This window comes from Equus przewalskii, chromosome 6, assembly GCF_037783145.1.
Source record: "Equus przewalskii isolate Varuska chromosome 6, EquPr2, whole genome shotgun sequence".
Taxonomy (NCBI): Eukaryota; Metazoa; Chordata; class Mammalia; order Perissodactyla; family Equidae; genus Equus; species Equus przewalskii.
The window spans coordinates 31,317,458-31,333,656 of NC_091836.1; the positions used below are offsets into that span (position 1 = coordinate 31,317,458).

Sequence of the window (16,199 nt, forward strand, 5' to 3'; positions counted from 1 at the left end):
GTTTTGGTGAGGAAGATTAGTCCTGAGCTAACATCTGTTGCCAATCTTCCTCTTTTTTTTTCCCCTCCCAAAAGCCCCCGTGCATAGTTGTATATCCTAGTTGTAGGTCATTCCAGTTCTTCTATGTGGGATGCCACCACAGCATGGCTTGATGAGCAGTGCGTAGGTCCACACCCAGCATCCGAACCAGTGAACCTCTGGCTGCTGAAGCCAAGTGCATGAACTTAACCACTGGGCGACGGGGCCACCCCTGTATGTGCGTGTTAAATTCCTCAATTTGCTATTTTCTCCTAGCAGTGGGCCTTGGAGATCTGTCCATAGTAGTGCGTACAGATCTCTCTTATTCCTTTTACTTTCTGGGTAACATTTCATAGCCTGAATAGCCATTTGCCTATTGATATTATATGTTGTTTACAATTGTTGCTGTCACAAACAATGATACAATAAGTATCATCTTTGTGCATACATGTGTTACTCTGAGACAGTATTGCTGGGTCTTAGGTTGTACACATTTAATAGATAATGCCAAATTATTTTCCCAAATGAATGCATCATTTACACTCTTTTTGTTTTTGTTTTTGAGGAAGATTAGCCCTGAGCCAACTGCTGCCAATCCTCCACTTTTTTCTGCGGAAGACTGGCCCCGAGCTAACATCTGTGCCCATCTTCCTCCCCTTTAACGCCTACCACAGCATGGCTTGCTAAGTGGTGCCATGTCCGCACCTGGGACCCGAACTGGTGAACCCCGGGCCACCAAAGGAGAATGTGCACACTTAACCGCTGAGCCACCTGCTGGCCCCAACATTTACACTCTTAACAGCAGTGCATGAGAATATTTTTCCCCACATCCATGACATTCCTTCATGCTGCCAAACTTGTAAATTTTGACCAATCTGATTGGTAAAAAGTGATGTCTCAGTGTTTTACTTTGCCTTTCCATGATTAATAGTAAGACTGAATGTTCTTGTGTATGTTTATTGGTAATTTGTAGGTTTCCTATAAATTTGCCCATTTTTCTATTGGATTTTTTTGTCTTTTTCTTGTTGATTGTTAGATGTTCTTTATGTATTCTAGATACTAATCGTTTGTCATATATGTTGCAAATGTTTTATTCAACTTTATAGCTTATATTCTAACTATGTTTAGAGTATTAAAATTTCAAATTTGATACACTGTTTTTCTCAGTGGCTTTGAATTTCATGTCTTATTTAAAAACTTCTCTGCACACCAGAGTGATCAGGGCTTCCTCCTGTATTTTCTTCTGCTGCTTTTTTGTTCTCAGATTTTGATTTTATTTTTGTGAATGATATAAGTTGGATATTCTAATCTAATATTGTCTCTGGTAGTTAATTTCCACTTTGAAAACATGGAGTATAAGATATTTACATAACAGAACTGCAGAGAATATAATCCATGTGTGATGTGACTTGTGTTCTATGGAATTATTTGGTCCTTCGTTTATCAGTAATATATTTATTGAGCAACTGCTATTGCAGGACACTGTGGTAGGTAGGTGGAATACAGTGGAGAACAAGAGTGATTTATATCTGTCCTCATGGAGTGGACTTCCGTGTGGTGTGTGTGTATGACATGAAGGAGCTTGGGAGGAAAGAATCAGTTTTAAAAAATTTGCACAATAACTAATTATGATTGTGGAAGTTTCTACAAGGAGAAGTACAGATTGCTATGAGGGCTTATGATTAGAGATCCTAATCCTGGTGGTGGTGCTGGTAGAGAGGCAGTTAGGAAAAGCTTTCTTGAGTAGTAACCTTTCAGATGAATGGTGTTGGATGACTTGGCAGGCTGAGATTGGAGTTGGGTGTGGGCAGTAGGATGAATAAGAAAGAATATTTGAAGTAATGGGAAATAATGAGTATGCAAAAGCCCTGAGATGGGCAGAAGCTTGGGGTATTGGTGAAACTGAGAGACATCTAGTGCATCTGGGGCCAGAGAGCAACAGAGTAATGTGTGAGTTGGGCCTGGTATTGTGGACAGGGATCAGATCTGATAGACCAAGGGTCTAATAGAGCAAATTAGGCCTTATCTGTTAAAGTTATTGGGAAGTCTTGAAAGGGTTTTCATTAATTAAGTGACATGATTAGATGTACATTTTTTGGCTTCTCTGGCCACTGAGGAGAATGAAAGGGTCCAAAAGTGGATGTGGAGAGGTGATTGAGGGAGCTATTATTGTAGGTCAAGTGCTTGGACTAAAGCCATAGTAGTGGATATGGGAGGCATTGGGTTGTTCTTTCTGTTTCTTTTAGAAAAACAGCTGTCTGTGTGTGTGTGTGTGTGAGGAAGATTGGTCCTGAGCTAACATCTGTTGCCAATTTTCTTCTTTCATGTTCCTCCACAAAGCCCAAGTACATAGTTGTGTATCCTAGTTGTAGGTCATTCTAGTTCTTCTATGTGGGATGCCATCACAGCATGGCTTGATGAGCAGTGTATAGGTCCATGCCCAGGATCCAAACTGGCTAACCCCGGACCGCTGAAGTTGAGCATGTGAACTTAACCACTGGGCCACAGGGCCAGCCCTGGGTTGTTATTTTTTTTAACAATATTTCATGAAGAGCAAAGAACTAATTATTATGACAATAGTTGCTTCTGTACGTAGGATAAAGAGAGATTATTTTCCAAAAATCAAAGAAATGGCAGGGATAATAGTGGAGTGAGCTCAGCTGAAAGTGTGTGTAGGAGTTCTACTCTCCTAGTGGTTCAGTCCAAGTCTAGCTGAACACCTGGTATAGGAAGTGGTTGGTTCTGGAAGAGCTATGTGTAAATGGCATTTTTATAATTGGAGTCATTTAAACTTTCCAGGAGAATTTGTAATTCAAAGTGGTGGTAAGCCACTTGGTCAGGCACTAGATACTTTGGTAAATATATAATTACTCCAAATTTTTCTGTATTGTACTTCAGATTTTCTTGTATTGGATTTTAAAAATTTTATCTCCAAGTTAGTTGGGCATTTGTGAATGTCATTGAGTTATAAGATCTGGACAAAAACAGAGATGAGTTTAGAGATATGCCTCAAAGAAGACAGCAGGAAATCTTTAGTCTATGGCACATTGAAAAAATGGTCTGTAGCTAGATAAGCTTGAGAAAGGCATGTACCGTATCCTCCTCTTGGGGTTTATAGTGCATAGGAAGATCATTAAACTGAAAAAGTAAAGCTGAATTTATTACTTGTCAGGTAAGGGAGAGCTGTGTCACTCTAACATGACTTCAGTGAGTCTTTCTAAGTTGTAAGAGAAGGGCTAGATCTAAGATAAAGTGAGGAAGTTTTGCCCAAATAAGGCAGGATCTTGAAGGCCATCACTTGATAGGTTAAGGAGAGAATTGTAAAGTCTCCTTTAGGGATGATCATTGCACTGATTTACATCAGTAATTATAGGCACATTTCTCAATAATATCCAAGATCATATAAGCAGGATCTTTCATATGCAAAAGTTTTGAGATTTGGAAATTTTTTTCAAGATGGCATTAAAGATTCTGAGAAGTTCAGTAGTGAAGGAACCTGCTTGACCTTGTCTAACTCTGCATCTCCTCCACTTTGCATATTGAGCTCTGCTTTTAATAACTAATATTTTGTGAAACACATCATGGAAACACTGCTTTATTTAAATGTGTCTTGTAGGGGAGGAGGAATATTCCTCTATCCTCTAGGTTCTTCTGGCTGGTCTAGGAATTAGCTTGACATGAGACAGAATAACAGGAGAAAATCAAATGAATGTAATGACACATGTATATGGGAGGAACCCAGGAAAAATGAGTAACTTGCAAAAATGGCCAAAGCCCCACCTAAAATACCATCTTCAGCTAAAGACAAAGGAGGATGTTGGGGGTAGTGGTTCGGGACTCCAAAGGGGAAGGAGGCAATTCACCTGGAGATGGAAAAGCAAATGTTTGCAAACAAATGTTAAAAAGGATTAAAAAGCAAAAAAAAAAAAAAAAAAGAAAAGAAAACAAAGACATAATTAAAAGGGAACCCTAGAGGGAACTTTGATAAAATGGGCCTTGCTAGGTGCTTTCCTGCCTACCACACCTAGAGTTATCTATGGTGAAAGCTCCTTCCTGGAAGAGGCCTTCTATCTTAAATTCTTTTAGGCAGTAGAGGAAAGGTCAAAGTCTCTTTCTGAGTCTTTTGTTCTTAAAAATAAGCCAAGGACCATCCTGGTGGTATAGTGGTTAAGTTCACATGTTCCACCTCAGTGGTGTGGGTTCAGATCCTGGGTGCGGACCTACACCACACATCAAGCCATGCTGTAGCAGTGACCCACATACAAAATAGAGGAATATTGGCACAGATGTTAGTCTAGGGCCAATCTTCCTCAAGCAAAAAGAGAAGATTGGCAACAGATGTTAGCTTAGGGCCAATCTAAAAAAAAATAATCAAGCCAAAGAGATACATTTTGGGGTGGCAAATTCTGATGCCCCACAGTATATTCTCAGGAACAAATTAACTCAAGAGCTCATTGCCAAGGATTTGGCTCAGATTATCCATGAGTTCAACCTCTTCATTAGAATTATCAGTAGTAGAAAAATAATTAATATCCAGGGATCTGAGTAGGAGGTTGTTTGTCATATTGTTAGGATGGGTCTCTGTGTAATTTCTTACTCTCTTGGAGAAAGGTGGGATATGTACACTTTGGAAAGACATTTGGGCTCTAGAACCCCAAGAAACAGTAGGGTGCAATGTGAAGTCTCAAATTCTGACATATTGTCTCTGTGGCCAGAGCTCCTTTTCCTCAAAACGGCATTCCAGCTCCTGGAGACACTGGAGGTAAACAACACTCTCCTTGGTGACCTTGGTGGCTCCTGTGTTGGTGAAGGACAGTTGGATCTAAGGCAGGGCTGCCTAGAAGTCTTCTTGTAACTCATTTCATTCTTGGTGTTCAGGTGTTGAAGCTTCACTGTTGGACGGGCTTTTCTAACCCTGGTATTTCCAACTCCTAGAACTGATTCAGTGGCAGACTACAAAAATATGTTTTTTTCAGCAGAATCAATATCAGGCATGTTGCTTGGTATATGATACCAATGCATCAATAAAACAGGAAAAATGCATGAATAAATGGTGTCTGTTTTGAGTTCCATGAATTGAAACCTGGCAGTACTCTCACACTTGTTCTTCTCTTCTTTCTAGGATCTGTCAAGGTGTTTTATGTTACCCTCTGTCTTCCATCAAACAGGAAACTCTTAAGGCAATAGGCTAGACTCAGGAAAACTAATGTTTATAAAACTTGAAGGCAGATTTTAAAAATATTTTTAAATAATAATATAAACCAGATGTCCCAAGTCCTCTAGATTTGGGTTACCTGAGACACACCCAAGTGAATGAAAGTCTGAAGTTCTTCCTAAAATTTCTGCATATTCTGTGGCCATTGCTGTGAGATTTTTATGGGCTGTCTCTAAGTCAAACCACATCATTCCAGATGTAAAACTCAATTCTTCCTTGACTTATACATACAACACACACACACACGCATGAATACATGTGACATCATACATGCATTTGGTAATGTTGGAGACTTTACTGAAGGCGTGAGGGGAGGACAGGTTAACATTGTGGAACTGTGGCCCCAACTTTGGAGAATTTCCACTCGCTTCCTCCCACAGACTTTTCTTCTGCATTCCTTCTTTTTGGCTCTTTCTCTTCTCTTTTCTTTCTCTGGCATTTTCTTCTCCGAGGAGCACTAGGTATTATCCTTATTTTCTCATTCGGGACAATTTAAACTATTATTTTGATGGTAAGGCTCTTGATAATATTCATGTCCCTAGGGTCTCTCTCTTTGCCTTCAAATGACCAAATTCCCCTGTCCAGCCCCCAAACGGCTCTATCTCTAAGATAAAATCAGGTACACTGTTTTGCATTTGCAATTTTCCATTTAATACTAAAAGGAATGTGCAATAATCCTTTTTTTAAAGTCGTAGTTTTAATGGGCTTTTAATGGTAGTCTTTCTTTGCTGATGGAGGAGAGACATATATAATAGTCATTATCACAAACTGTGAATCACCTGCGTCATCATTCTATTAAAAGCTATTTCTACCAGATGTTGTGCCTGAGAACACGGTTAAACCAATAGGTTTGTCACCTGTCTTGAGGGACCTTAAATACTAACCCTACATGCAAGCCCTGAACGTAATGTAACCTTGGGCCTGAGTTTTCCAGCAAGAAAGCCTTCATATTTATATTGGCTGTAAGATTGCTGTTGGTTTCCTAGGCACACTGCCTACCTAGATTGAAAAATAGAAACTGGTATAATCAAATTGGAAATTTTCATATGATGTCCTCAAATTTTGGTATTATCTGGGAATAAACACCTTGAGGTTTATCTAAAAATTTGTATTATATCAAGATGGAAGTCCCCTTATTGAGACATTCTCAAACAAAAACCTGGTTCATTTCAAGAATTTTTGGGGCCAGCCCAGTGGCGCAGCAGTTAAGTTTGCATGTTCCGCTTCGCTGGCCCAGGATTCACCAGTTCAGATACCCAGTGTGGACCTATGCCCCACTTGTCAAGCCATACAATGGCAGGTGTCCCCCATATAAACTAGATGAAGATGGGCATGGATGTTAGTTTAGGGCCAGTCTTCCTCAGCAAAAAGAGGAGGATTGGCAGTAGATGTTAGCTCAGGGCTAATCTCCACCCCCCATACCCCCCCAAAAAATTTTTGAAAGACCATTAGAATTGACTAGGAAACTTCAGGGGACTTCAACTATGAAGAAAATAAGTCCTGAGGAAATGAGGTGTGGGATGCCTTATACCTTTGACAAGGAGATGAGGCAAAGGAGGTTATTATAAACAAAGAAGGAGCAGGATTTCTTACATTTTTTTGAAAAGTTACTGAGAGTTGTCTCTGACAGTAGTGGTTTCTACTTTCAGTTTAGAATTGAGAAAGTGCAGAGTTCTACCTCATGCCTCTGAAGGGATTCTGGGGTTTCCTTATTGGAGAATTAGGTCATTTCTCCTCTTCAAGAAGGCCTCCTGTTCCATTTATATGTAACAAATTCTTATAGGGGACCCCGACCATCACAGTTTACTTTCACATCTTTATCTCCTCCACAATCCTCTCTCACATTTAATTTTTGTACCTGCATTAAGTGCATTTTGATGTGTTGTGTGTTTTACTCTGGATGACGAGTGTTTGGACAAGCCATTGCCTTCCTTAGGGCTCTCTTCACCTCCTTGTTTCTAATTGTATAAATAAAGGGATTCAGAAGGGGTGTGAGGATAGTATTTAGCACTGATACCACCTTATTAATCTTAAAGGAGGAGTGCGCTGTGGGTCTCAGGTACATGAACAAAACAGCTCCATAGAGCAGGGAGACAACTGTCAGGTGAGAGGCGCAGGTAGACAACGCCTTCTGCCGGCCAGTGGCTGAAGGAATCTGTAGGATGGTGGACAGGATATAGATATAAGAAATCATAGTAAACATGAGTGACCCTGGGATCACCAGGATGGTTACTATGAGACCCAAGAGCTCCAAAATTCTTGTGTCTGCACAGGCTGCTTTCAAAATGGGACCAACATCACAGTAGAAATGATTGATGATATTGTCGCCACAGAACGGCAGCTGGATGAGCAGCAGCATCTGACAAAAGACAATGCTGAAGCCCACCATCCAGGAGCTGAGGGCCAGCTGCAGGCAGAGATTGCTGGTCATGATGGTGGAGTAGCGAAGGGGCTTGCAGATGGCCAGGTAACGGTCAAAAGACATGACAGTGAGGATGAAGAACTCAGTGGTGCCCAAGAAGAAGTGAAAGAAGACCTGCAGCAGGCAGCAGGGGGTGCAGATAGCTGTTCTCGCCACCACAAAAGTTTCCAGCAGTTTGGGGATGACAGTAGTGGTGTACCAGATCTCTAGGAAGGACAAGTTGCAAAGAAAGAAGTACATTGGAATTTGTAGGCTGGGCTCAGCCCAGACAATGGCAATAATAAGCCCATTGCCTGCAAGAGTTAATATGTAGATGAAAAAGATGACTATAAAGAGAGGGATTTGTAGTCCTTGGATACCAGGAAAGCCTAGGAGGATGAACTCTGTGATTGCCGTGCCATTTCTCATGTCCCTGATACTCTAGAAAAACAGGCAAGAAAGTAGCTTCTTAGAATCCCACATTCAAATATAGTTTGATTAAATAAAAAAGCTGGAGGATTCTGATTCTATTCTTAAGGCCCTTCAGGGTACTCCCTCTCCGTCACATATACACACACACTGTCAAACTTGGCTTCAGTGGAGCCATTTTAAAATGGAGTCAGAGCTACCCTTCCATAGAAACTGCCTTGCTATCTTGAACCTTGGACCAGGTCAAACCTGTGGACTGGGATAAAACCACCATTGTTGTACAACTAATTGTTTGAGAAGTTAGCAGAGAAATGGACATCTTCATCACAAGACTGAAGATGATGGACTTTTCATTTTAAGATAGGATCAGTAATCAGTTATGTATAGCCAGGGACAACTTAGCTTATTAATACTCATAGAAATTTTTTTCTTTTTTCCTCCTCTTTTCACGTAATTATCCCCTTCCTTTTCTCATAAAAACCCTTTGCTTTTAACCTGTAAGTGGGACACCATTTGAGTTTCTACCTGAATCTGTGCTCCCTGAATTGCAATTCTTTGATCCCAAATAAATGCTCTGCCTGTTAAACTGTTTTCTCTTTTTAAAGGTTGACAACATCCAGGTCTCCTTCCTTACTCATGATTTGGCTTGTTCCTTTGTCAGCTAAACTAGCTTAATTTTTTTTTTGCTGAGGAAGATTTGCCCTGAGCTAACATCTGTGCCAATCTTCCTCTCTTTTGTATGTGGGTTGCCACCACAGCACGGCCACTGATGAGTGGTGTAGGTCCATGCCTGGGAACTGGGCCTGGCCACTGAAGTAGAGTGTGCTGAACTTAACCACTAAGCCATGGGACCAGCCCATAAATCAGATTTTAAGTGGACTTTGAAAGTACTGAGTCACCTGATGAGTAAAAAAGTATTTTTTCACCCTTATACAACTATGAGAATAATCATCATAATATAATGGTTTATCTGTCAATAATCCATATGATTATTTAAAATGAACAATGTGTCCAGTGGTATATCTACATAAGTCCAGCTGTGGGCTCATAAGAAGTTAATCCACACTCTCATGTTGTATTCTGAAAGAAAATTCTTGACTTATATTACAGATATATTTAAGAAAGCTGATTTTATACACGCATATGTATGTGTGTATTTATATAACTAAAAATCTTTGTTATTCATTAGTGGTGAGATACAATTAGATAGTAAAACATGTTTTTTTGAAGAATCCACTTCCAAAATCTAATTCAGACATTTTTTTAAAGTAGACTAGAGAAACATTCAAAACTAAATGGATAAAATTGCTCAGCAAGTAGGGAAATATGCTAACTTTTAATTCAAAATTACAAGACCAGCTGAATCAGGGCATAATATATAGAAGTGCTTCATAAAAGTATATTGGATAAAGATCTGTAGACGCTAACCTAAAAAGGGGAAAAGCCTAGCAAATGCTAAGAATAATGAAGTTGTAAATCCTGGAAAGGACATTCCTATCAAAACCTTCCTTTGTGACTAAGTATCTTTCCATACAAGTAAAGCATTCCCATTTGTGTATGCAAATTCATAGACTGAGAACTTTCTCTTCTACTAAAAATTCACTAGAAAATAGTAAAACTACTTCCTATCTTATTGAGGATATTCTTCCATATGGTTCTTCTTTGCAATGGGTAAGATAAATTACTGTGAAATTAATTGCACCATTTTCAAAGTATATAGGACACTTAGCATGAAAGAGGCAGCTCACAGTTCACTGATATGTTGCTTAATTCTATCACCATAGGAGAGAACACTAATTCTCTGGAAGCTTAGGTGAGAAAAATACTTCCATTCCTTTCCATCTCTTTTCTAGACCCAGAAAGGATTATTTTTTTTTTTTGTCTATAATGTCACAAGCACCACTTCTTTTCCATGAAATATAAGACTCAGAGAAGTATTTGAATTTTGTACTAATGGCCAATATAACTGGCCATGAGCCTGGTCTCTCTAAATAGGGTAGAAATAGATATATCTTCAGTCCCCATGCAGAGGAGAGTGGCAGTCTTTCCTGGCCAATTCAAAATTTCTAAGGGCTACACGTTCCACAATTTGGAGAATTAGACCTATTTATTCCATAAGCATTTGCCGAGATCTTACTGTGTTCCAAGTCCTGCTAGGGGATTAAGGACCTTATCATTCAGATAGGAAGAGAGGCCATATAGAATAATTACAGTATAACCCAGAGAGTGGAAGTATAGAGTTATGCACAGATTATTTTGGGAACACCCAGAAGGGACCCCTTACCCAGCCTATGTAGGGGTTAAAGAAGGTTTTCCAGAGAAGGAGATGCCTAAGCTGAGTCCTGGCGGAGTTCAAGAGGAAAAGAGAGCCAGGTAGGGAGGGAAAATGCATTCCAGACAAGAACCTAATGTTTGTGAAACAGAACTAGAGCAGAGAGTTCAACTTGAGCTGAAGCTGGGAGTCATGCTTGTCCAGGCTCTTCTGATAAGCTAACAGGTGGGGCAGGCCTCCTGTGAGTCAGTTTACAAGACGGATTCATGAGATTTTTGGAGGGGAGAATCTTGGATCAGGAAGTTTGCCAACATGGGGCAAATGTGTATGTATGTACGCACATGTGAGGAAAATATGCCGTCAGCCTGCCTCCCTGACACATGTACACACTTATCTTTCTGGAGGAAGGGGCTGCCAGTGGCAACTGAGTGAGCTGTTTTGAGACCCTGGTCACAGACAGCATTGCTCCAGGCGACAAAGTGAGGCTCATATAGAGAGAGACAGATTCTCTCTACCTTTGTAAGGAACATGGCTTGGATTTGGCACCATGAGGACCCAGGAGTAGCAGCAATGGTGTCAGCAGAAATAGTGCCAGCAGAAGTGGCAGCGGAGGGGATGCAGAGCAAGAGAAAAGTGGCAGGACCCAGCGGTAGCTGTCTGGACAGCTGACTGGACTGGGTTGTGAGCACAAGTGAAGTTTTGTGGGGTTTTGAGGGAGGTTAGATGTCTTGAGTTAGCAGGTAAAAGCAATATTCCGAGGAACACAGGAAAGTAACCTTAGGAAGCTAAGGTTATAGAGTTAAAGTATTGAATTAAATACTGCAGTCTATATACTCAACCAATTTAATTGTATACTCTAGGCATTTTTTTCTTTATAAAAGTCATAATGCATACAGTCATATGGTGTTCCTCCTTATTTCCCCATATCAATCATATACCTAGCCCTGTTAATTTCGTCTCCTTACTCACTTTTCAGTCTGTTCTCTTCTTTCCATCTCATCTAGGCTGCTTTTGTTCATTTGTTCATGCCATTATCTTTCACCAGGATCAGGGTACAGCCTCCTGACTGGACTCCCTGTCTCCTGACCTGCCATACTCTTTCCTATCCATTTCAAACTGTAGCAAGGATGGTCATTCTAAAACACAATTCTGATCACGTCTTTCCTCCGAACCTTGAGTGTCACATTCAGACTCCTCACCATGGCACTCAGGGTCATTGATGATCTGGTCTTACCTACCTGATCTTCCAGTCTGATCTTCTGCCACTCTTCCTTCTTTCTTCCCTATTCTATGCTCCATACTTATTGAATTACCCACGTTCAGAGTTTGGCAAACTATGATCCTGTTTTTGTAAATCAAATTTTACTGGAACCACACTAATTCATTTATATATTGTCTGTGGCTGCTTTTGTGCTACAATGGCAGAGTTGAGTAGTTGCAACAGAGACTATGTGGCCCCCACAGCCTAAAATATTTACTGTTAGGACCCACAAAAACAGTTTGCTGACCCCTGCTCTAGTTCCCTGAAGGTGCCACCCTCTCTCTTATCTCCTGATCGTTATGCATGCTGTTCCCTTTGCCTAGAATACCTTTCCCCAATCTCTCCATTGTTTGGCTAAGTCCTATCTGATTTCTAGATCTCAGCTGAGGAGCCACCTCATAGGAAGCCTTCCCTGACTTCCTATCTCTAGTTAGTTAAGGTGTTACTCCTCTATGCTTCCCTAACAGCCTATGCATATCTATATCTGAACACTTACAGCATTGTATTTACTGTTTGCTTCATTTCCTCTATATATGCCAAGGCCCTTGAAGGCAGCAATAGTGTCTGCAGGGCTAAGCATAGGGCTCTCGCAAAATAAGCCCTTGAAAGATATTTTCTGACTGATTATATAAATGGATGACTTGTTAACACTGTGTCCCCAGTTACCTCTAAGTTTATGTAGTCTGACCCATGCATATGTTTATAAAACGCTACTGTTAGATTTCAAATGCTGGCGACATGTAATAATCGGGACTGTTTGCTGAATCATGTGTCTCCAAGTCTGCTGCTGCTCCCAGCTTTTCTTTATGTAAGTTCTCCTGCGTGCAAACCTTTCGGCTCCATCTTTCTCTAATCAGGGATATGTGTTTCTCCTGTGTTCTGGTTATTCTTCCAGCTTCTCCAGACTACCCTGAGTACAGATAGCTTTCTTAATCCATTTAATGCTCAATGGTTTGAGATGGAGTTGAATAATTTTTTCTGAGCTATGTTGTTGCAATAAAGGATCTTTCATTTTTCTTAAACTTTTCATAGTCTTAAAAGAAGAAAAAAAGAGAAAAGTATTAATTTTTTTTCTGGATTTGGGCCAAGGGTTGTATGTCCCTTTTTTAAAAAAAAAGTTTTATTCTGTTCATTTATATGTTTTGTTTTTTAATTGTTGATAGGGGCCAATTTCAATTTTTAAAGGCTTTGATCATGTAGTAAATTGGAAGGTGCCCAATGGTGTAGAACATTAAAGCAGTGAGACCCAGAATACATACTATAGGCTCCACAAAGGGAAGTGCGTCAAGAATCACTAACTGGGGGACTGTGCTAACCTGGAATGCAAATAAAGACAAGCAGTTTGAAAATCATCCCCTGGACTGATGGTGCTGGGTAGGATGCAGTGAATAAAGACCGCTTTGATTTAGGAAGGTCCAAATCTAAGTCACTGTTATTGCCTGTCTACATGAGACTGAAATTCATTTATTGGAATTTATTTTGAGGCTTCAAGACATCAAGGCTAGCTGTATCTATTCATTTTAGAGACGAGCAAAACTGTATCCAAAATAGTACCCTTTCCCTCTCTGTGGCAAAGCAATACTCACAGCACTAATGAATCCCAGGGAAACACTTCCGGTCCTGTGATGTGACCTTGTCTGCTAGTGGACTAAAGAGAAGGAGAGACTGGTTATAAAGACAGTCTCATTGAACCAGGAAATTTTCCTTCTTTTTGCACAAGGAAAATGAATCTCTCTAGAGTTTTAGGCAAGTGCTCTTAGACATTGCTGAATTCTACTCGCAACGCTTTCAAGAAATGGCAGGATTTCTTCAGTGTTTAGGAGAATTGTATTGAAAGTGGTTAGTTTGTCAGTTCACACTAGGTCAAGATTTCTTCTCTCAAAATAACGATTTGTTAGTGGGGCACTTTCATAGCTTCCTCTGGGACATCAGTCTCCATGGATGTGCTCCAGAGACTCCCAGGAGACAAGGAAGGTCTCACTAAAAGTTTATTCGTAAGTCAAGCTGAGGAATTTGCAGTTTTCTAAATTCTAATTGGTACCAATCATCCCTGCACTCCTGAGATAATTAATCAAAGTCTGAGAAGCCATGCTTTTATGAGTTTTAGGTCTTGAATTTCTCAGTTCCTCCTAGAGGGGAAATCAGTGTCTCAATAATTAAGTGCAATTCTCTAACGAATTGAATTGAATCAAGGGTAGGAAATTTAATTAATAATATGAAAAATGATCGAGTATGCAGGAATACAAGCACGAACAAAATATAATTGTGTTTCTTTTTCTTGTGAACTATCCTATGGTGATAAATGAAAAGATAGGGCTAAAATGTTGAGGATTGTCTGGAGAGTTGGTGGAGACTCTGCAAAACAGAAAAATATAGTTGGAATTGTAACTTTAAAAGAACAACCTTCAATGAGGTATAATTTACATTGAATAAAATGTAGTCATTTTAAGTATACAGTTCAATGAGTTTTGACAGATGAATACACTCATATAGCCACCATTTCAATTAAGATTTAGAATGTTTCTCAGTACTCCAAAAAGTTACTTTGTGCCCATTTTACATTAGTCTACCTCAATACCCCTTTTCCTACCCCAAAAACCACTGATCTGATCTCTATGTCTATAGATTAGTCTTGACTGTTGTAAGATTTTAAATGAATGAAATCATACAGCATATATACTCTTTGGTGTCTGGATGCTTTCACTTAGAAAAATATTTTTGAGATTCCTCCATATCATTGACTATAAAAAGTTCATTCCTTCTAATTGCTGAGTAGTATCTCATTGAACGAATGTACCACACCTTACTTATTCATTTACTAGTTGACGAGCTTTCAGGTTGTTTCAGTTTGAGTGTTAAAAATAGAGCTGTTGTGAACACTCATGTAGGAACATTTTTGTGGGCATATGTTTTTATTTATTTTGGGTAAACGTCTAAGAGGGAGTTTCCTGAGTATGAGATAAGTGTACATTTAATTTTTTAAGAAAGAGTCAAACTGTTCTCCAATGAGGTTGCACCATTTTACAGTCCCAGCAACAAATGCATGGGAGTTCTAGTTGCTCCACATTTCACCAGCATCTGTTATTGTCAATTAAAAAAATTAGTTAAAGTAGGGGTAGGATTTTATCATTGTTAATTTGATTTGCATTTCTGTGATGACTAGTTATATTGAGCAAATTTTCATATGTTTATGATGTTCATATATCATTTCTTATGAAGAAGTAGTTTAAATCTTTTGTCCATTTAAAAAATTAGATTTTCATTTTATTATTGTCATAAAAATTTTTTATTCTAGATGTGAGTCCTTTGTCAGATAAAAAAGTTGAGAATGTTTTTTCCCAGTCTGTGGCTTACTATTGATTTTTCTTTCAATATAATTTGATATACAGAAATTTTTAATTTTTGAAATCTGATTTATCATTTTTTTCTTCTTCTTATAGTTCATTTTTTTTTCATCCTAAGAAATCTTCACCTACTCTAAGAGTGCGAAGATTTTCTCTATGTTTTCTTTTAGATGTTAAGGTCTGTGATCCATTCCGAGTTAATTTTTAATATTACTTGCAGTGAACGTCTGATGGCAAAAATTTTTCTCCGGTTTTTCTTTGTTTGAAATCTATTTATATGCCCTTCATTTTGGAAGGATGTTTCTACTGAGATCATTCTTAAATTTTCTGCTAATCTTTCAAATCCAATGGGATTTTCCTAGTGCTTTTTAAAAAGTGAATCTGTAGTAGTTGATACCACTGACTACTTCCTTTTTGGAACTGTCTTCTCTTCTGCCTTTTATGACATTACATCCTCTTGTCTTCTCTGTCTCCTTTCTCTTTCCTCTTGTCTTTTACTCTTGAGGGGAGAATCTCAGTTTTTATTAACTTATCCTTTTTTTGTGTGTAAAGTTAGCCAGTCCTAGTAATAACCAAAATATATTCAATTAGATATCTTGTTTAAATGAGAATTCTTTAGGTCCATGTGTGGAATAAGATAATAACATCCTACTGAACTATATGTTTTGATTACACCATCCTTTTGTTATATAATATTCAGCAAACTTCTCATCAATCTTGTAATATTTGAGCATTTAAATCAGATTGCTATATCATATATCTTGATGTAATTCAGGTCTGGGAGCTCCAATGGGAAACAACTTAAAACCCATTCATAATTGAAATACTTACAAATATATTTGGAAGTTGAGGTGGTCCCTGAATCGAGTGAATTTCAGGAAAGCACTTTGGAAATTCTGAGAGAAAAATCACCATGTGTAAGGTGGGATTGGCTTAGCAGTGGGACAATTTTAGAGCAGACAGGGATGTTCCAGGTACAGGGTAGAGCTATGCTTATCCACTCTCCTGGCCCTGTGATCTTTTCCCCATCTCCCTGATGTTTTCCCCTGGAGTGCTCTGGGAATGAGATGCCCAGGGTTAAATGGAAGAACTTTGTCATCAGGGAACCAAATAACCCTAGGAATTGTTTCTAGAAATATTCACCAGACTGACTCACCTGGATGTTATGACCTGAAAGAACAGGACTAGAGATTTTCCTGGAGAGACTCCAGAAAGCACTGAAGTATGTGGTGTAAAGACAAATAAAAGTAAAAAATAAG

General features: G+C 39.1%; 1 protein-coding gene across 1 annotated transcript; it reads right to left on the bottom strand.

Moving 5' to 3' along the window:
- Window positions 1-7,124: 7,124 nt before the first annotated feature.
- OR6X1 (olfactory receptor family 6 subfamily X member 1) lies at window positions 7,125-8,104 on the bottom strand. The gene has a single exon (XM_008518684.2). It carries the CDS (start codon window positions 8,061-8,063, stop codon window positions 7,125-7,127), a length of 939 nt encoding a protein of 312 aa, XP_008516906.1. The 5' UTR covers window positions 8,064-8,104.
- Window positions 8,105-16,199: the final 8,095 nt, after the last annotated feature.